Source organism: Triturus cristatus, chromosome 3_1 (assembly GCF_964204655.1).
Source record: "Triturus cristatus chromosome 3_1, aTriCri1.1, whole genome shotgun sequence".
Lineage (NCBI taxonomy): Eukaryota > Metazoa > Chordata > Amphibia > Caudata > Salamandridae > Triturus > Triturus cristatus.
In genome coordinates, this window is record NC_140583.1 from 149,678,760 (window position 1) to 149,701,361 (window position 22,602).

Genomic DNA, 22,602 nt, shown 5'->3' on the forward strand with positions numbered 1-22,602 from the left:
TAAAGTTTTGCAATAGGTATAGCACTGGAATACACACGAATTTAGGCCCAATATTGAACACCAAAGCTTTTGTAAAAACAACCCAGTTGTAAACAAGCATTAGTAAATGCAATAGGTTTCGTCCATATGATTAATAATAAGCTGTTGTATGCAGAAAAGCGCTAGAGAGGCGAAAATACAGACCGGTACAAGAAATACGCTTATGCATGCCAGTGCAAGAGCTATCCTCATACATGACAGTGCAGGAGATGTTAATATGCATGCAGGTGCCGAGCCCCAGTACACATGGCAGGGCACAGCACTGGAGAATGCCAGCTTGGTATTTGCATAGGTGTACGGAGCCGTGCTCTTTTGGCCCAGGTCATCCTGTGAGAAACCACGGAGCTGGGAGGCGGGGGTGGGCATGAACCCTTCCGCTTTACGTAAGGTGTATAATGTGCCACTTAGCATGCTGTACAGCAGCACCGTTTGTGTCTGACCCTCTGCTCAACAGCCTGTGATTCTGGGCAAATAACTTAATCTCCAAATAAAGCCAAAAAACCCAGAATGAAAGTGTCTCTGTGTAATGTAAATGTAAAGCCCTCCAACAACTTCGGCATAAAAAAAAGTATTAAATAAAGGTAAAAGGTCCTGAATGAAGGTTAAAATGACACGAGGAAGGAGGGTGGGGGACACTAGGGGGAGGCTAGTGCACACACGGGAGGTCACGGGAGGTGGCTGAAGCAGGGAGCGAGTATGAAACAACATAGAGTAGGGAGGAAGATGTGATGGGTTAAAAGCAGGGCGGGGTTGTTAAAAAGTGGTGCGGTGGCAGGTTAACATGCTAAGGATGAAAGAAGGCAGCTGCAGATGCACTCTTATGGAGTGTTCGCTATGTGTCCCTGTGTTAATCATGACAATTAAACCTGCAAAACAGAAGTTTAACACATGGAGGGCCAGAGCAGGCCTAATTGAAGTTGGCAACATATATAGATATTTAGGGGTGGTGTTCGATAACAGAGTATCTTTTAAATATCATTTTAAAGAGCTAAGGGCAAAAACTGGTTTCAATTCATGTTTTTAAGTGTTTGAAAAAATCATTGAATTGTCAATCTTATAACCATATTCTTAAAGGTATGAAAGCCAAGTTACAGCCAACCCTTTATCTGGTTCACCCATTACAAGAGGGAAAGATGCAAAGCTCTTAGATTTACTGGTAGTTAAGGCTTTTAAATCAACTTTTGGGATCTCCAGATCAGTAGCCCAGGCAGGAATAATATTAGAGTTTGGTCTTTAACAACAGTGTTTGGTGTCAGAAGGAGCTTTTTTGAAATATATGTACACTATGTGTTCTTCTGGTCCTGCTTCCCTAGGGATCAATTACTGGCATGAAATAAATAAGTCTACTTATGCTGCTATATGGAGAACACATATCTCGACTCACCCAAAAGATATTGGTCTACAAATAGCAGCCCAAGAATTGAAAATGCTCAGTTATGTGTTAATTCTAAAAAAACCTAATTAAAGCTAAATCCCTTAAATTGGATCAAAAAGCACTAGTAGGGAAAAAACATGCATGGTATGTGATCAACTCTGCGTATTCAGCTATATCTGACTGCTCATTTTTCGGCAAAAAAAAATAATATTTTTTTACCTATACGAATGGGAATAAATCTAACAAAAGAGGGCAAGAATCATTACTTCATATAGTATGCGTGTGTCCCAATTTGATTAACATTCGGCGTGTCTTCTTGAAACCCCTATTTTTGAAGATAGGGGCTTGATCGGTTTGCCAGGCACTTATTAGATCTTTATCTGGCGAATCGATCCCGTTGTTATGCCAATTGATAAAAAATTTAAATGCAGCCGAAAAATATTTGGTATAGTCAGTTTGGGATGTATTAGATCTATATCAGTTGTACTTAAGAGACTTTTGCACAGTCTATATTTTGTAGAACCTAGTGTCCATGTTAGTAGGGTAATAATTAGAAATGTAATAATTGAAGTTACTCTGCTATTGTAATTATTGATGCACTTTATAATTGTTTTGTACAATTGGAATCACTAAATTATTACACATCAGCACTTTAATATGCAATATGTGCAATATCCTGTTATAGAAATTATTGATGCACTTTATTATATGGTGGATTACTATTTATTGCATGATTTAGCCCATGTTTGATAGATTTTATAACTTTCTTTTTGAGATGCATAATGTATGGTGAACTGGATTGGTTTTATGATAAAGCTATGAATGTATTGGTGAATTGTTAATAATATATATTGTGTGATTGTCAAGACGTCTTATTTGGAATGATTTTTATTAACCAAGCAATAAAAAGCTTATTATTATTATTATTAATTTAGGTGGTACACATGTAAAGCACTCCAATCCCTTCAGGTTGAGTGTGAGCTTCATAAATGCACCTAAACTATAAGTCAATAAATTAAAGGCACTGCGGTGCAGGAAGATGACAGAGTACAAACACATGCACACTCTTATGGAGTGTGGAGAAGGAAGTACTTTACTCTTTGGGAGGGACGAACTCAATCTAGACAGCCTAAAGCAAATAAAGCCAGTACTCTTAAAATGACTGGGATAGCCCTGTGGGTTAATGTAGGACGCCAGAGATCTGCGCAGTCTTCCATGATCACATGTTTACCACCAACGAGTCCTCTCAGCAGCAACATTCCTGGTGATCCATGTAAAAGGAGTGGACTCACGGCGGTTAATGACACCGATGATCAACAGTGAATGGAATTAAAAACTTTGATTTGGAGTGTCATCCCTCTGTCTTGGCAGGCAGAAGATGAGAGAAGTCTACTGGCGCTGATGAATCACCTGTTGTCACTTTGGGTTACTTTTGCTCTCTGTGGAAGGAGAGACTGCAGTCTGAGAACATGTTGAGCTCATTAATGATACAAGTGCCTTAAGGAGATTTCTAATCGCAATAGAGGAGTCCGTAAAAGGGCTCCCAACTAAAATGCAAGAGTTTGGGGGTGGTATGAGCTTTTTTCTATGGATTTGGGACAAATGGCCTGTATAATGATGGGGTGTTTTTAATTATTTTGTGGTTGGATGTTTCCAGGATATAGTTATATATGTTACTATGTTGACTGTTTATAGACCAAGGTCTAAATAAACAAAACATGTAATCTGATTTAATCTGAGTGCAAACAAAGCCGGGAAATGATGTCTTCAAAATAACGAAAAGCTGTGCTTTCTAAATTAAATCTGTTACTGTGTGTTTCATAACTACAAGGCTTGCCGTGTGAAAATTGTCAATTTTCGCAATTATAAAAACTCTCAATTTTCATAAAGTGACATTGTAAATTGCAAATAGATTTGCCACTCATGATGTCAATTTTATAATTCGCGGTAACTCGCCTGCAAAGGGAGTTGGAAATGGCCCCAGAGCACCCTCCCCCCCCTTGCCATTTATAAAGAAATGTATCAGTGATTTGTGACCATGTCGATGGTAGGAAAAGTTTACTGGCTGATGAGAGCAGTCACTGTCCGTTGGCACACTGGAAAGAGTCGGTGAGAGACGGCTTCAACTGAGCAAATGGCAGGTGTTGGCATCAAAGAAAGCAGAAAGATGCCCAATGGATTGTTCTCTGGACCCTCTATTTTGTACCTTCCACCCTCATTATGAGTTGAGCTGTACATTCCTCCGATTTTCTTCACCCCCCCCCCCCCAGTGTTACTGATACCAGTTTACAAGTAACTTCAGATTTGGGAAAAATCTGGCCCATTACTAGTTAGACCCAGAGTATCCACTAAGAGATGAGGAATTACTGGGGATTCGGCAATTCTGTCTCCTGCTCCCCTGGTAATTCCTCATTTTGGGACAGAATGTCAGCACAACTGGTTTAGTAAGTCAAGAGAGCTGCGATGCTTCCCAGAACTCAGAAATCCAACAGTGCAGGTACCTAATGTTACCGGCACCATCGGAATTGAGATGCAACTTGTAATGTCACATCTTTTTGTTATTTTACCCACAGTCCTCTATCGGACAAGGGGTGCAACGAGGGCACTTGCAGTGGAAAGATGTCCCCCGCAGGCCTCCATCTCTGCATTTACAAGGCACTCACAAGGATTCTCAAAAGAAGTCATGCTACACGAATAATAATGGGACACGAGTTCTGTGAATACCAGCAAAGGACTGCTTTGCGCTGCTCTGGGTTGTAATGGTCATAGTAGGGTCACTTGAGCAGGTCGCTTTGGAAACACTGAGCAGACACAGCCTGTGCGATGCAGCCTCCCTGGCAGACACAACCTGTGCGATGCAGCCTCCCTGGCAGACACAACCTGTGCGATGCAGCCTCCCTGGCAGACACAACCTGTGCGATGCAGCCTCCCTGGCAGACACAACCTGTGCGATGCAGCCTCCCTGGCAGACACAGCCTGTGCGATGCAGCCTCCCTGGCAGACACAACCTGTGCGATGCAGCCTCCCTGGCAGACACAGCCTGTGCGATGCAGCCTCCCTGGCAGACACAGCCTGTGCGATGCAGCCTCCCTGTCACACATCTGGCACTGAGTTGCAGAAGCCTGCAGGCATTAATGCTGTGTTTTGATAGAATGTGGTTCGCCCCAAATTTGTCTTGACTTGTAATGAACAACTGCATATTGTCTCAAGGTGAATAAGACTGGTGTAAAATATGTAAGGCAAATGCAAGTTATTTAAAAGTGCTTATGCCGTGTGTATAAAAAATGTGAAATTAAGTAAGCAATTGTGTTTCTCTGTGACAATATGATTGTCAGGCGTACATTTTGCTACATAGTGTAAAATAATTATTGTTTAAAGGCAAGAAGTCTTTAGATTGGAAACCGACCACTGTCTACATGACAGATATTGGGCACAACTAGTCAGCCACCAAAATCAGTGGTCTCAGATTCAAGGCCCGGCTGCTCCTACACGGGTGAATGCCGAATAGTTTTCTATGGAAACTGCAATTAAAGGGACGGGGCAAAGCTTGAAAGGGCACAGTGGTGTTAGGCGGCTGATGTTATTGCATGATCTACTGAATTATGCAAATGATCTCCTTTTGGGTGACTTTATGCATTTGAGTCCAGATTGGCATAAAGCATTCTGAAACAGTTAAAGGGTGTTCTAGGGAGAAGGCGAGCAGATGTGTGGAAACTCAGAGTATTCAGCGGTTTCCACGCACTCCCGCAGCATGCTGCAGCTAGTTGAGGATAGGTCATTTCAATAGAGAGATGTTTGTATTCTTGGCTTTGGTGCCATGGGTCACACCTGACTTGATTAAGTGATGACTGTGGCTGCGTTTGTGTTACTCAGGTGAGTGGGAGTGGCACCTTGAGATGGTGAGGATAGAATTATTAAACTTCAGTTTTATTATTCTTACCTGAAACTTTGGTTGAACTCCTGATGGAGACTCAACGGTGGGCAGATGAGAGGCATTCAAGAAGGGAACTTTATATATTCTGACAGTAAAGCTTGGGTACCTCATCCTTGGTCAGGTAGCATGACTCTAATGTCTTCAAGAATTGAATATAGTTAAGGCCCCGATGAGGAGTAAGAATAAATATGACTCCAAGGTATGCACTGGTTTGAATGCGATGAAGAAGGGAGAGTGTCGGACATGTGACCTGATACACCTGTGGAATATTGTTGTATGTTGTTTATGCAGAATAGATTGCCAGATTGCCTGACCCATGTAAGAGATGCTGAACGGCCTGCTGAATCTTCCAACCTTAGGGCACTTTGAACCCTGAGATACAGAACTCGACTAGCACATTCTCTAGGGTTGTGTAAATGAAGAAAGACTGGTTTGTAGGGTGTGGTCAGGCAAAAACATACGTAGTGCACAAATTTTCATAAAGCAATCTTTTTTAAATTATTTTGCAGGTATGCAGGCACACAGTAGCACTGGATCTTGAAATGTGATATTATTTTTAGGATTTCCAATCCAAGTTTGATGTTCTGAAATACATCACCAGTTCATAAACAGAGGATATGGGATGGCTAATCAATGGGCTAGGAAAGGTATGCCACAAGTGATAATACTTGAATTAAAAGGTAACAACGTCTTGATGATCTGTATGACCTATGATAAACGAATGGGATTGAGCTCTAGCAATATGTGCAGCACATCTCCTCCAGGCCTGGATTGTAGTTTAAAAAGCAGGAACATTTGATATTTGCACAGTGTGCATCAACTATGTTATCAAAGAAAGGCAACCCTAACTTTAATTCATACAATATGAGGCTGTACTGCCCCTATAAATGCCCATCCACTCCCATCTTCTCCTATAAAGGCCAATCCCCCCCACCACTCAAACTGTTTCAGTAGACAAGCTCAGCTCCTATCCAACTCAGTTGTCCAGACTGTCCAGGGAGTTGGGGTATGTGTGAATTAAAGCAAGGGAGAAGACTCAGAGGAATGCAATCACCAGGTAAGTAATTGATGCATTACCCCCTAATCCCCCCTCGCTTAAATTCATAACAATATGAGACGTAACAAAACAGAAGAATGTAGACAGACAACTGTAGATGCAACACAACCCCAGCACCATGTTTTTATTTATAGCTTCATTCTATATCCCGAAAACCAGGAAACTTATTTGACTCCATAGAAGAAAACATCCTTCAGCTCTACCCAGTGGTCTGTTCTATAATGATCCACAAAATTGTAAGGAAAGGCCCATGTAGTTGTACAACAAATCTCCCCAATGGAACCCCTTGAAGCTCTGCTACAGAGGATGACATGCCTCATGTTGTTTACCCCTGAATTCTGGTAGGTGGAACCTGAACTCACTTCCCCATAAGCTAGAGAGAATATGGACCACACTCAACAATTTAGAGAGGCTGAGGAGTGTTTCTCTCCACTTTCTACATGTCCAAAATGAACTAAAAAAGTCTGTTATTCTGAACGGGGTTACCCGAGACAAGTAAATACGTGATGTTCTCCACACATCAAGCAAATGCAATCAATGTTCTTCCGAAGAAGACATAGGTTAAAACTCAGGAAAAATAATTTCCTGATCTGTATGAAACTGAAAATATATTATTAGGGTAAAAGAATCTAATGCTCTCAACAAAACTAGATCCTGAAAAATAATACAATAAGGATGGTTAAACCACAGGGATTTCAATGCCCCCAATCTCTTACTAAAAGTAACAGCATTAAGAAAGAAAACCTACAGTGTCAAAAAATGTAACCCAACTTCCTCCAAAGGTACAAAGAGTGAACTTATCAAGGCTCCTAAAACTACTTTCAAATCACACTCCGGGAATAGGTTAGGAGGAACTGGGAAATGCTATCCAAACCCTTAAACAGTCCTAGTACCAGATGATCTTCATCTGTTACATTGCCCCATGAACCTCCAAGAGACTGAATAACAGTGCATTGAATTTTGAGTGAGGACATCCTCAAAACAAATGCTGCTTGATGCTTCAGAAACTGCATTACCTTCAATAAATCAGCTTTAGTAAGATCTAAATCTTTACTGTTGCATCAATTTGAAAAAGATCTCCAGTGTAGTGCATAAGATTTGATCACTTAAAATCTCCTCAATGTACACTGTCACATCCTCTGATAAACCCATCTGTCTTAACACCCTCCTCTAAATTTTTAAGTCGTCAGGTTGAGCTTCTGCAATGCATGAAAATGTAACATTGAAAAGATCATAGGGGATGGTCAGAGATGAGGTCTCCAACCCTCTTAATCCTGGAGTTGAATCACCAGAGGGTACTAATTTAATCAAGGCCAGGTTTGAGTTGTCAATTTTGCCTGCGCTGATACTGACCTCAGTCACATCAGAAATGACCGAATCAAAGGGAGGGGAGGGAAAGCATAAAGAAGTCCCTGAAGCAATATGCATGATATGGAATCCACCACCCAGGCTCCCTGCTCCATTTCCATGGACAAAATATTGGCACCTTTGTATGGTCCCCTGAGGCAAAAAGAGATCCTGTCTGGACCTCACATCAGAAGCTTGAACACACGGGGATGTGGAGCAAACTGGAAAAAAGATGGAATCTTTTTCTGTCTGCTACAGTCTTCGTGATTCCCTGAATCTGAATGTCCCTAACAGAGGTCACTGCTCCCAACACCCATTTAAAAGCCCGTTGGAGATCCTGTCCAAAGAGAGAGACCTTGTTTCCCCCTGCCTGTTGATAAATACTTCATACCTTTTCAGAACATTCCTGCCACAAAGCCACCTAGAATCCTCCTTGATGCCGGTCCTAAGGATTCCAACTCTCACCATTTCAACCAATTATGGCTCCTGGACAGGGAGCAGCAACCCTGAACTTGACAAACTCCCATTCAAGCCCCCCAAACGTATAGGGCTTGCAACTGTTGTCACAATCATCATTAGCAAAGAATCTGAGAGAACTCTTTTCTTCAGATTTCTATCCTCCAGCTACCAGGAAAGCCACAGTCTCTTATGTGGAGTCATTGAGACTCATTTTGTGAAATCCAGAGATTTTAGAGACCGATTTCTCAACAGAAACTTTATCAGCTGATGGAGATAAAATCTAGCCTACAGAGCTAAAAAGATTCGCTCTGGCTGAAGGGTTTTTAGTGACTCAGGAAATATGGCACTCTGCTATGTGAACATATGATGTTATCAGTGCAATTATATTTGTCTACGGTTCATCCACGTAAGGGGATACTACCTAAAACCCCTAAATGTGTGTAGGGAAACTTTGCACTATGTAATATAGAGCCAAGTCCTGGGCACACGTAAAATAGTATTTGAAATAAAGTATAAGTCAATCTGTGTAGATTTTGAAGGAAATGCCAATGTTCATCTCTGGTGAATAAATTCTGTGACTTTATTTTTCAAATTGAGCAAGAGAAAAAAAACAGCCAAAACCAGCCAACACGTGTTTCGTTGCCAATGGAATTAATCCTGCGACTTCCTCAGGGCGCTCCGCCGGTGATAATTCCAACCCGGCTGGTCAAGAAGTGCATCACGTAATTAAGTGAAACGGTTTCACAAAAACAATTCAGTGGCGACATCTACAGTGGGTGTGCTGTGGTGTCTCGCGGCAACAATTCTCCCGAAGTGTGTTCCGGGTATCGGGCTAAAAAGATCGTGGCTGCCAAATCCCTCTGTATGTGCATCCAAGATAACGTCTTTGAAGTCCTCCTAACCAAGCGATCTCTTACGTGAGTCTTTATCTTCATGATATGCTTTTCTGGTAGTGTCACAACACCTTGATTCATACCAAACCTCAATGTGATGAAACACAGATCTTGGATAGAACACAAATTACATTTTTCACAATTTACAAAAAATCTTTGATCCTGTAAGACAGAAAGAACCCTTTCTGTATGTTGAGAAACAGGCTCTCTTGAAAATCCCTGGTTTAGGAGATAATCCAGATATCGATGAAAAAGACCCCTTCTTTGTGAAGACAAGACATTAGAGGGGTTAGCATCTTTGTAAACACCCTGAACAGTGGCATCCTGAAATGAAATGCCGCTCTCTGATGGCGAACCATAGAAATCACTGATGAAACTTTTTGATCAAAATGTACAAATATGCATTATGTAGATCCATAGAAGCTAAAAACTCTCCTCTGGTGGCGATTGGAATTATAGACTGTCCAGAAGGGAATTGACTCATTTTAGTTCCAGCACAGGACAAGAAATATCCCAAAGCTTTTTACACTAGAAACAAAATGGAGTTGAGCGGAAGCAAGATGGCGGCAGCCTGAGGCTGCTGGAGCGGACTTGCCAGATGAACATCGAGAATTGAGTCCCTGACAAAAAAAAAAAGGAAAAAAACTGCACTTACCCATCTAATGCTTGTCGACCCACGAGGCTGCGACGCTGCGGTGGGCATTGACCCGGGACCCAGGAGCGGCTCTGGGCTGGATTGGCCACGGGAGTGCATCACGGTGTTGGGACCGCTGGTGGTGCGAGTACTCGCGTTTGCTGGCTGCCGGCGCTGCCAGCAAAAGGCATCTGCCCGAATGGCTCCCAAAGTGACCAGCTCTGGTAAGGGGAGGACTGGAGTAGCAACGGACTCTGCGGGCCCTGAAGAGAAGAGGGCGGCCGGCGGATGCCGCTTACAGCGAAGCCGGCTCTGGAGAAGGAGAAAGAGCCGGCTCCGGCTTCAGTAAGGGGAAGAGGCGGGGCCTCGATTGGACGACTGGCGCCAGGGGGCTCGGTGCTAGACATGCTGCGTGCCTCTGGGGACAAACAGACTGAGAACACTGCTAGGGACACAGGCACTGTTGAGGCTGAAAAGGCGGCTCCCCTTCAAGAAGCAGAACTGGGGAATGATGCAGTGATGGCTGAAGAGGAGGCTCTGCTCGAGGAACTATCTGGTGGAAGATCGGAAGTAAGTCCTGACCTGATGCAATATGCTGGACGTATTGAAGAGTATAGCGGGAAATGAACTGAGACACAGCAGGGGTTTATCAGAGCATTATGGGACAAACAAGGGTGAGCAGGAGATAAGTCAGGAGAAAAGTCAAGGGAAAACTATTGAGGCCGAAACAGACATGGGGCCAATAATCACAGATATAGAGGCATCAACACTGGCGATACCAGTGACCCCCCACAAAACAGCCAAACTCTCAAACTCCGGTGCAGGGGGTGCCATCAATAAACCTAGATGTGGATATAGACCCTAATGATTGTTTTTTCTCCTTGTCTGACAGCCCTGAGTGATTAGCTAAGGACTCCGGATCTTCAATTATATCAAGTGAAGACGAAAATGAAAGTGAATTGGAGAAAGCAGGAGATTCTCTATTTATGACTGCTCGACGGGTTAGCGACAAGCGAACTGGGCTTCATACACAAAGGTCAGCAAGTCTGAAATGGGATTATTCACTTGCTGATTCAACTAAACTCACCCAAAATGTAGCACCCCAAATATCTCTGGTCTACAAGCCCCAACACTAGAGACTGTCTTGCAGACAATAATACAACACCGTGATGAGACAAGGGCAGATGCTTGCAAAGCGCAGAGTGCTGCACGGAAAGTTCAAGATGCAGTACGGAAGTTGACAAAAGCATGCATGCGAACGGCTTACAGAACTTGAAACTCGAGTTAATCTTGTAGATACGGAAGTCGCCGAGAAACTTAATCAATCTAAGGAACAAGAGGAACGAATCACGGACATACAATGGAAGCTGGTAGAAAGTGAGAATCGTCAGCGGCGCAACAATCTGAGGGTCCTGGGAGTCCCGGAAGGGAAGGAGGGATCGGATATTCGGACTTATGTGCTGGACCTTTTTCAACGACCATTCCCAGAACTTAAAGATTGGAATTGGCAACAAGAGGTCAGCGAGTTCATAGGACACCGTTCACTTTGAGAAATCCAGTCAGGGAAGGAGTAAAGCCAAGAGCCATTTTGGTTTTTATTGGTAACATTCTCCTGAGACAGGCAGTGTTCGAAAAAACCAGACCCGAGGCTAGGAGAAGCGTGGATGATGATTCTTTTTTTGGAAGACCTTGCCATGTTACTGTTGAGAGGAGGTGGCGCTTGTGCCAGCTGATAAAACCCTTTCAAGACAAAGGGGCAAAAGTGTATTTGAACAATCCTGCCTCCCTGAAGGTAGTCTGGCAAGGGGGAATTACATTTTTCACATCTGAAGTAAAGGCTCAAGAATACCTGGCTGAACTGAAGCCGTAGGGGAGGGGATGGGACAATAAGGCTTCTCTTCTTTCTAAAGCTTGGTATTTCAGGGTTCTTGAAATTCACAAGATAGTTTCCTTTTCTCTTTTTTTGGTTAAAATTTTCATTGATAGGGGCTATCCCTTTAAAGAAAGACCGTATGGTTCTGCTTAGCGATTCACGGTGTTGGCAAACCGCTCTCCATCTCCGCCAACAGACCGATGTGCGGTCTGGGCACTTCCCAAAGATGGGAGAGGGGGGGGACAGGGGTGGGTGGTAGGGTTGGGGTTGGGGGGAAGGGGTGTGGGTGGGATTGGCCCAGGGGGTCCAGGGGTTTTGGGTGGAGGGCACAAAACAGGGTGAAAAAATTCAGAGAGGCTATGGACATAAAATACAAAAATAATGCTAAAATACTGAGAATAATGACAGAAAAGAGAGTTAATTACCTATACCTATGCTTGTATTTCTATGTCAAGGAAGAAAGGGCTAAAATAAAACTAAAAGGGACAATATATTAGTTTACATGGGTAAGATGACTGTATGTTCGGTCAATATAGGTGGTTTAGGGGATAGGAATAAGTGAAATAGGACCATGGAAATGGTCAAATGCATCAATCCTGACATGAATTGCACTTCAAGAAACACATCTACCATGGGAAAGGAGGGGATTAATTACGATAAAGGGCTATTCGCTAATGGGCTGTTCCACGCAAACCTTCAATATAAGATGGGTGGCTATTTTAGCTAAAAATCGAATAGGATCTGCTAGGCGCACAATGGGTGATGCAGGAGGGAGGTGGGCTCTGGCTGAGTTTGAATGTGGAATAACAATTGTAACGGTGTATGGCTCAAATCAGGACGAGCCTAAAATATTCGAAGATTTGGAGATGGAGCTAGCGACTTGGCCCACACCCATAATAATGTGTGGGGATTTTAATATTCATTTAGGAGTAGGTAATGTGACGCTCAATAGATATCAAGGGCGGAAGCCCAAGGTATACCAAGCATTAATATCATTGATTAAAAGCCACGGGCTGATAGATGGGTGGGAATCTAAATCTCCCTCTGATCCAGGTTATACTTACTTCTCTTACCCCCACCAAATATATGTCAGGCTGGACTACTACTTCATCTCTAAACAGATTTTAGGAGGGTCTGAGGTAGAAATTTTGCCCAAGCTAATGTCTGATCACAATCCCTTGATCCTTAGGCTAAGACTGCCGCAACTTCAAACGTGCCAAACACAATGGACGTTCGGTCGGAAATTGCTGGCTGACCAAGAATATGTCGGTCATTTTAAAACCTGGATAAAGGAAATTTTTAATATGAATAGATCGAGCGCTTCGCATAACATGGTTTGGGCTGCGTTTAAGGCCGTAGTAAGGGGGGAGATGGTAAGCTTTGTATCTAACCAAAGACAGCAACAAGAGAGGAGGATTAAGCAATTGTATGCTAAACTTAGAGATCTGGAGAGAGAGCATCTGGGCAAGATATTGCGGGGATTGGAAGTAGCAACAACTCAATTAGATATGACTTTGGTTAAAGCTGAGATAGGATCTTATTACTGCCAAAAAGCTGCGGCAGGTTATCAGACTCATAGGGCAGAGTGTTATGAATAAGGTGAAACAGCTGGAAAGTTACTTTCCCGGAAGACAAGACAAAAAACAATGAAGAGTCCGATATCTTCAATATGCAGTGGGGGGACCTCATATACAGACCGTGGGGACATAGTAGAAGTGTTTCACAAATTTTATCAAGATCTTTATACGGAGGTGAAGCTGGGCCCCCATAGTGATGTCTATGTGAGGGCTAGTAAAGAATATAGGATGTTAGGGGAGGACGCAAGTGAGAGGCTTGAGACTGAATTTACACTTGAGGAGATGCAAACAGCGATACAGCAGTTGGCCTCAGGTAAGGCAGCTAGCCCTGATAAAATTCCATCAGAATTTTATAAAAATGTTCAGGAAGAGCTGGCCACCTTGCTCTGGGATTTATTTTTGGGAGTACAACATCTCGGAAATCCGCCGGATTCTTGGAAGGGTACTAATATCGTCATCTTCCCCAAGAAGGGCAAACCACTGGATAAGCCTACCTCATATAGGTCCATTTCCCTAATAAACGCGGATGCAAAAATGTATTCTAAAATATTGGCGAACCGTCTCCAGAGGGTCATAGCGAGCCTTGTGTCACCTTGGCAACATGGCTTCATACCAGGTCGAGATACAACTGATCATATAAGACGAGCCGTGGCCCTATTTGACATCATTGGGGGGACTAATGGACCTCTAGCTATGATCCTTCTGGATGCGGAAAAAGCATTCGACCGTGTGTGATGGGAGTATTTATGGGGCATCTTGGTAGCTAAAGGGCTTGGCCCCCGGGTCATCACAGCAACTAAAGCTATGTATAGGGCTACCTACGCGAAATTACAGCTAATGGGTAAAGATTCTGAGATAGGGGTTTCTCGAGGAACTAGGCAGGGATACCCTTGCTCTCCAATCTTATTTGCCCTTTACATAGATCCATTTATTCAAACGATAATCGAGAACAAGACAAATGTCCCAGTTATGACCCAGGGATATAGAATCAAAGTACTCACTTACGCAGACGACATCGCAATATTAACACCTAACCCTGAGGAAGCCATAAGGGAGATTGAAGATATTGCAATCATATTTGGGAAGGAGTTGGGGTATTTATTGAATAAATCAAAGACCCAAATAATTTGTCCCAAAACGTCATTTTTATGGACAATCGAAGAGTAAATACTGCTACGTATCTTGGTGTTAAGATCACTCCGGATATCAGGCAGATTGTCCAAATAAACTTAGATCCTGTGATCAGTAATACAGCCTTGCACCTTAGGCGAATGAATTCACTTCACTTAACCATTATAGGGAGGGTGAATGTTCTTAAAATGGTAATGTTTCCTAAGGTTTTATATTTATTTAGGGCACTTCTGGTGGAAATAGAAGGGTCTATAATTCAAACTTTAGATTCTATATTTAGCAGGTTTATTTGGCAATATGGTAAGTTTAGGAGATCTCTTAAATTTCTTACTGTACCACAAACATGGGGAGGGTGGGCTGCTCCTAATTTAACCTTTTTCCATTGGGCAGCCTTGTTACATCAAATGAGTATACTTTTCTTTGAAAATACTGCCAGCAGGGTACAGGAAAAGGAGCTCCCAACAATTTACGAACTGGCACTAGGGAAAAGGGCAAAAGCACTATTTTTATGTGAGTTGGAACCTAGCTATTATAAGAAGGTGCGATTTAAGATTATTTTTAGTGCCTGGAAAAATTGGGTCAGAATATATATCGAGAAGATAACAAAGTATACACCTATTTGAAAATCATTCCTATTTCCCCCTGTGTATTATGATGTTATAGCCAAACAATGAGAACAATTTGGATTACGGACAGTAAGGGATATCCAGCCAAATGGCCAATTATATTCATTTAGCGAGCTGCAAAGAGTGTTTGGAATCCCGAATGGACATTATCTTAAATATCTACAAATCAAGGGGGCTGTTGGTAAAATGAGACAGACAATATCTAGTGTTAAAATAACACTGTTTGAAACCATGGGGAGATCTGCCTGTAAAATTAAACACCTATATAGCTTGATGATGGAGCAAGCTCAGGATGATATAGATAAAATTGAAACAAAATGGTCCAGTAAATTAGAGGACGAAGATGTCGATATCGATATGTCGCTACAATTAGGCAAGAAAATGCTCATATCAGCTAACTTAAAATCACAACATTATAAAACAATTTACAATTTATATTTTACTCCGGCCAAACTATTTAAATGGAGGAAAAGGGAGGATGACAAATGCCCTAGATGTGGGGTAGGACCAGCAGAAGATATTCATATGTTTTATGGGTGTTTACAACTGGACCCGATAAAAACTGAACTGGTAAAGTTCTGGGAAAGGATTCTTGGCCAAACGGTGGTATTAACCCCTTCGCTCATGCTGATTGTATACGATAGCAAGTTAGAACTAGACCAAGCTCAGATCAGCATCATATTTATTTCAGTTACTATAATCAGGTTACTAATTGCAACTAGATGGAAGGATCCATTGCCCCCATACTTCCATGAATTTCTGGCTCGTTTTATAGCTGTCTATAATCTTGAACAGGCTCTGTATACTTGTAAAGGGTATCAGGCCAGAAAATGGGGCACAAAATAATGGGCTCCGGTAGCGAAATGGCTAAAAGGGAAAGGGTAATGTAAATAAATCAATATGTGTTATGATAAATGTTTTTTCATATAATATTTTTCTTCTGTCATTTTCAATATTAATTTGGATTAATTGATAAGCTTTGACAAAGTACAACAAATGAAATGATATCTTATATGTATACAAGTGTAATCTCTCTCGGAATATCAATAAAAAAAAATTTAAAAAATAAAGAAACAAAATGGAGTAAGTCCCTTCTCCATTCTTGGTATCGGGCACTAGGAACGATTGCATCCTCGTCCAATAATGCCTGTATACCATCTTGAAGGCCTTTTTCTTCCAAAGATTTCTTGGAAATGGGATTATAATTTCCTGTCAATGAAGACCACTGCGCAAATTCAATTGTGTATCCTTCTTTGTCCACGGAAAGAGCCCTCAACCCTGCACTGTTGTTTACCAAACATGAAGAAATCAATGAATCTGTTCACCATCAGGGGTTTGAGAATCTCTGTAGTTGTCAGGACCTTTTCTTTGTCTGCACTGACTGTTTAGAGAAATCATTTTTCTTGTATGATTTTGTTGGTTGATATAGTTTCATTTTATCAGCACACAAATTACAGACCTACTTAGGAGAATATCTGGAAGCTTAGATTCACTTGCTCTTGGTTGATGAAGATGAACCCTTGCATCACAAAGAATGTTTCTAATCTTTAAAAGCCTTAGCCATCATGCTATTGAATTGATCCTCAAATAGCATTTCCCCATTGAAAGATATTTTCCATAAGCCATTTTCTCTACAGGTTTGTCCTTCCAATCTCTCATCTACAGCTTCCTGTATGCTGACACCACAGACCCTGTTCTCATCTCCATAGAGTGAACCATACCTGATGAAATGGCTGTCATCAATTTAGCTTGCTGCTCCATCCTCACTTATAGCTCTGCACAGTCAAAACCCTTTTGGATGACCTCAAACAAGTTGTCAAAATCCTTGACCAACAACTGAGCAACATAAGCTGAATATGTGCTTGCCTTCAATGCCGGATTTTAACCAGACAAAATCTTTTTTAAAGCTGAATCTACCTTTTTTTTATCTGTAGCCTCCATTGGGGTAGATTACTCTTGGTTCAAAGCTGTTCTACAAATTAAGGTTGCTAGAATTGCATCCACCTTAATTGAATGGGGGCAAAGCATCATCTGGTTGTTTCAGCAGATATAATTTTGGAGAAACCTGTGAACTGTTGCTTTATTCACTTCATATCATGATGAATTAAAGCGTGGAAGAGCGAGGGAGTAATTATCTTCAAACACACTAAAAGAAAAAATAATTATTGGGCAAATCCAAAAAATGTCATACTCTGGAAAATACTAAAACACAAATATCAAGTAAATCTATTTAAGACCCTTGAGAAAGCTTTCAACAGCAAACTCAACTGAACAAAACACGTCTTGTAAGGACCTTGTTTATGGAAAGCCAGTGCTAATAAAAAACAGTGAAACATAATCTCTGGTATGATGGATGATTACTATTTGATTAGAAACAACCAGCTCTGAATAAATTAACTCCTTTGCCATGGTTACTTTTTTTTTTAATTTAATGCAATTAATAATCCTTGCCGCTGGGATTTTTAATTCAATTTTTCCCAAACAAAGGTGATTCTGCTTGAGTTAATAATAAGTTGCATTTACTAGTGTAGAAACATACTGTTTCCCTCTTCCTCTTACCCCATGGTACTGACTCATCTGAGAAGGTCAATTTTTAATGTCCATTACTCAAATGTGTCCTCTCATGGGCAACATCCTCATAGCATGAAGCATTGCTTTTAAAACTGTCTCATGCAATCATCTCATGAAATGACTGTATTTTTCAGACATTGATGAATGTGCCTTACGGACCCACACGTGCTGGAACGATTCAGCGTGCGTGAACTTGGAAGGGGGATTCGACTGCCTCTGTCCCTCAGGACCATCCTGCACTGGTGATTGTCCACACGAAGGTGGCTTGAAGCGAAATGGTCAGGTGTGGATGATGAAAGACGACAGGTGTTCTGTGTGTTCCTGTAAGGTAAACTCAGACAAAATATTTTTTTACTGTAGTTAAGTAGACCCTTGCAGTTGCCTGCTTTGTTTGCATTTATTGTAGTTGCAAAATACCACTATCTATAAATGTCCTATTTTGCTATGCAGTAAGATTTATCAAAATTAGGCTTAATCTTTGTGTTCGTGTTAAAGCGGAATTATCAAATTCTAAATAAGTCATATTCTCAAGCACTTGATTGATTGGGGTACCACCCATGCCAGTGCTAATCCATTGTTTCTTATCTTTTTGGAACTTTAAAAAAAAAAAAAGATAGGCCAAATTTATGTCTTTTTACCCACATTTTTGGGGGATTATAAAGGTACACAGTGTTTGTGATTTCCCCTAGAGAGCAGCGATAAAATATCCAAAATGTTATGATTTTTTTTTTCGAAATATGTGAAAAAGTTATGTGCAGGAAAGTGTTTCTCTCCCAAAAATGGCAACAATAATCCCATCTTCCTACCTTACAGAAACAGGAAGAGTTGGAGAAAACCTTTTTTCACATTTGTTTTTGTAATTTTCTAAATGGTGGTCAATAGTCTGTGCAATGTATGCTCTGTACTTACTTGCAATTTGAGAGTGAAAGAGTTGTGAATCTCATGAATGAACCCAGAAAGCTCTAGATTTCTGAAAACTATTCAGAAATCTGGAAAGGGTATTTGCATAGCACACTCATGGTTTTCCTTGTTGTGGAAAGTAAACAATGATGAAAGTATGTATGAAAGTTTTTTCATCTGTATTTTCTTGTTTTTCCCTCATATCCTATCTACAAAAGCAATATACTGAGGCCTTTCTAATAGCGAGGTATTAAGTGTTAGTGAGGTGTCAAAAAAATACTCAATACCTAACGCTCTGCTTATGATAATTATTAATTGCATTTCAATCATGGTTCAATTTGTAAGGTAAAATCTACTGAAGAAAAAAAGGTATGAAGAAATGCTATGGTCAGTATTCTGAATTTATGAATTGGGGGTAATGTTTGACAGAAGTAATTTTTAGTCGTACACTGACTTACATTTGAAAGGCAAAAATAAAAGAAATAAAATCCATAATAACAAAACACAATGAGATACACAAAGGACAGAAAAGGCTCTCAAATACACCATGTAAACATAATTTTGTTTTGCTTGAATTAATAAAAAAAAATTAATTGAATTTTGTACTTTGGCCAGAGGTTGCCACAGGCATCCATAATATCCTTTTGTAAAAAATTGGGTTACTGATTAAAGGGGTAGAAGCCCCAGTCAGCAACCACACTCCTTGCAAGTTGAACCACAAGAGTCACTAAATAAACCTATGCTAACCCTTCTGGTAGCTTGGTACAAAAGCAGTCAGGCTTAACTTCAGGCAATGTGTAAAGTATTTTGCAGTACACAAACAGTAATAAAGTAAAACACAACACCATAAAAATCCCAAACCAAATTAGAGAAATAGAGTTAATTTTAATTAATAAAATGATACCAGAAGAACAAAAACCCATCAGTTATGTATTATATAGATGTATATGAGATATTGAATTTAGTAAAAATAGCACCTAACAGCACATAGTGGCACTTGTGGTCATCTGATTGTGCTAGACCGGTTCAGGCCGGCCACGATGAAGCGTGCCACTGAAGTGTTAGCTTCTCAAGTCTGGTGCAAAGAGTTCGGTTCATGTTGGAGGAGATAGCGAGAAGCCCAATTCCAGGATTTTCACCTTTTTTGTATTAGAGGAGCTTCCTCTGATGCCAGCCAAGGGAAGAGGCTAGCAGCAGGGCTCAGGTGGATGCAGTTTCAGCTAGTCATATGGGCAGTTGGAGGGAGCATGCTGAAAGCTTGTTGCATCCCTGTAGCTCACACAGGAGGTCGCTAACTAACCCTTGAAGTCACCCTGGGCCTTCAAGAAGCAAGGCAAATCTTCTAGCAGCAGGACAGTCTTTCCAAATCTTCCACAGGTGTAGAAATGTACTGAAAAAGGGTACTGAATGTTCTCTTTTTTTATATCTGCTGCCAGCCTTTGTGTGAGGGTAATACCTGTCCTTTCCACAGCACTGTTCTAAAAAGTTCTTCACCTTCCCCTGGTCAGAGCTCCAAACTGTGTTGTGTGACAAAAAGCAGGGCAGACTGGGTGTCAAGTTCATTTGTGTGTGTTGGAGGCAATGCTCTTTGAAGTGCAAGTTGTGCAGGGTACAGCTCTCGCCCAGCCATTCTGTCAGGACGGCCCTCTCCCAGCTACACCCATGCACCATTGTTCACTGTCTAGGCCAAAATTCATTCTTATTGGGGGAGACATTAACTGGCCCAGGTAGCCAAAAAATCTTACAAAGCCTCAGAAACTTGTAGTCAGGAAAATTGCACCTTAATAAAAGTGCCATTTTCACAATTTTAATTTAAAATCTGACTTTATAATTAAAGAGGATTTTAAAATTACAATTCCTCGGACATCGAAAATAAAATCCTACCCGCTCCAACACAAAGGTTATCCCTTTTTATTAAATATAATTAAGTAACCCAATGTTTCTATGGGAGATTTAGGTTTTGCAGTAGTGAAAAATTACTTAAGGAGTATTTCTCTATGGGGACATGTAAAACGTAAATTCATGTGTCCTAAATTTAAAATACTATACACTCTTTACCATAAACTTTTAGTGCCCACCTTAGGAGCGACTTAGAAGTATTAAAAAGGAAGGTTTAGTACTGGCAAAAGGTTTACTTTCTCAAGTTGAAATGGCAGTTTATAACTGCACTGCAGGCTGCAATGACAGGTCTGAAATCGGTTTTAATGTACAATTTTAGTGGGTGGCAAAATTAGTGCTGCAGGCCAATAGTAGCAGGCCCTGGATACATGTAGTCAGTAGCGGTCCGTGGAGGGAGTGACGGTGAGGCAGTGAGGCGGGGCGGGGAAATGTAAACACTGGAATATGGATGAACGGAGGTAAGTGGACATTTAAATAAGTAAAACGAATTTTGGTGTGCGCGCTGCATCGCATTTTGCGATGCAGCGCTCGCAAAGGCATTTGTTTTATTTATTTAAGTGTGTACTTACCTCCGTTCATCCATATTCCGGTGTTTACATTTCCTCACCCTGCCCCTCCCCCGCCCCGCCTCACTGCCCCACCGTCACTCCCTCCACGGACCGCTACTGCATGTAGTACACTGTAATAGGGACTTACAAGTAACATAAATGTGCCAATCAGGTGTAGGGAGAGAGCACAAGCACTTTAGCACAGGTTAGCAGTAGTAAAGTGCGCAGAGTCCTAGAAGCCAACAAAAATGGATTTAGAAAAGTAAGAGAGTGAAGGCAAAAAGGTTGGGAGTACCCTGCAGAGAGGGTTGTGTCCAACACCTACCAATCCCAGAAATGTTTGAAAATGAGATTCCCGTAGTAGTCCTAGTTGGTGTGGCTTGCATAGATCTCACTCCATTTTCACTTACCTGAGTGCCCTGTAAATGTGAAAGTATCGGTAATAACAAACTGTTTCCACATATTTATGTGACAGATGGTTTTGAAACTTCAATATTACAGCAGAAGTTCTACTTTTCTTCATTGCCACATTTTTCACAAATTAAATGGCACCCCACATTTGTGGCTGAGCCTAGCATGTCAGAAACAAACTGATACAATTTTTGATTGTGTGATTGAAATGCAGTGTCAATGTAATCCTTATGTACCTACTGTTTTGTTCCATTCTTCTCACATGTATAATGCCGACCCACAATACTGGTTTATGCTGTGGAACAAGTGGGAGCACAGAATAGTAATAGTTTTGCCATTTGCAGGAAGTCCCCAAGATACCTGTTGAACCTAGTTGTGAGCCTAAACATATGACTCCAGTCTGGAGTCTGCAACTGCGCAATAAGCGCCTATCCGATCTCAATCTGGAGGGCACATCTACCTGGACTGATGCCTGCTGACAAAACATAAACTACTAATAAAATACCAGGCCCTGAAAACATAAACCACAAATAAAATACGATAAAAGTAAATAGTTAAGAAGAAAAGACTTAAAGCCAACATATTAAAATCAACGCACAATAGAAAATACAATCCGGTTCCTTGATAGAACTCTGCCTAAGTACTTCAGTACTACACATAACGGGTACGTAAATTACTTTTAATAATATTAAAATGTCTCATTAAAGTCCAGGCAGCGAGCAGGAACCAATAGAAGATGAATACTATTGAACTTGTGGTATTAGTTGTACGTACCTCTAAGCCATGTTCCACCCTCTCTCTGCCTTTGGTGATCAACATGCGCTTCAACCAATGAATCCTCTGAATGGCATAGACTACATAAATGAGCAATACATGAGCTTCATCCTCAGCCTGTGCTGGGCGTATATAATTGTATTTTGTTTTTGTATGAACGGTTTCAAAATATAGGTAAAATTGTTTAAGTGTAAAATTCTGAACCTAAATTTAAGGTACAAAACTTTAGTGGGTATAGATTCCATTTCTTCTAGGTAGTGTTCATACTTTGGGGCTGATTTTATGGTTTGAAATTTCCTTACTAATCACACTTTAAAAGAGTTTGCGGCCAATGTCCACCAAAGCCTGCTTATATGCATATTTGACCTCCCAGGGGGTGTAAGTAAGTAAAACTTTGATTTTTCAGGACAAACACAAAAGTAAACATGGTAAAATCAACTCTGGATCACATCCACTGCAAATTATAATAGAAGTATAAAACAAGCAAATAGTGGACTGTGAAATAAAACATAAGATCACAGCATAAAATGAAGCTAAAGGGACAAATCCCACTA

The 22,602-nt window shown here is 41.1% G+C and overlaps 1 protein-coding gene across 1 annotated transcript in view; it reads left to right on the forward strand.

Moving 5' to 3' along the window:
• The window catches only part of NELL1 (neural EGFL like 1), a 3,594,225-nt gene that overhangs the window by 3,360,201 nt on the left and 211,422 nt on the right, over positions 1–22,602 (forward strand). Inside the window, exon 16 of the mRNA XM_085643606.1 lies at positions 17,651–17,844. Within this exon, the coding sequence (XP_085499732.1) occupies positions 17,651–17,844 (194 nt within the window). The remainder of the gene's footprint in view (positions 1–17,650; positions 17,845–22,602) is intronic.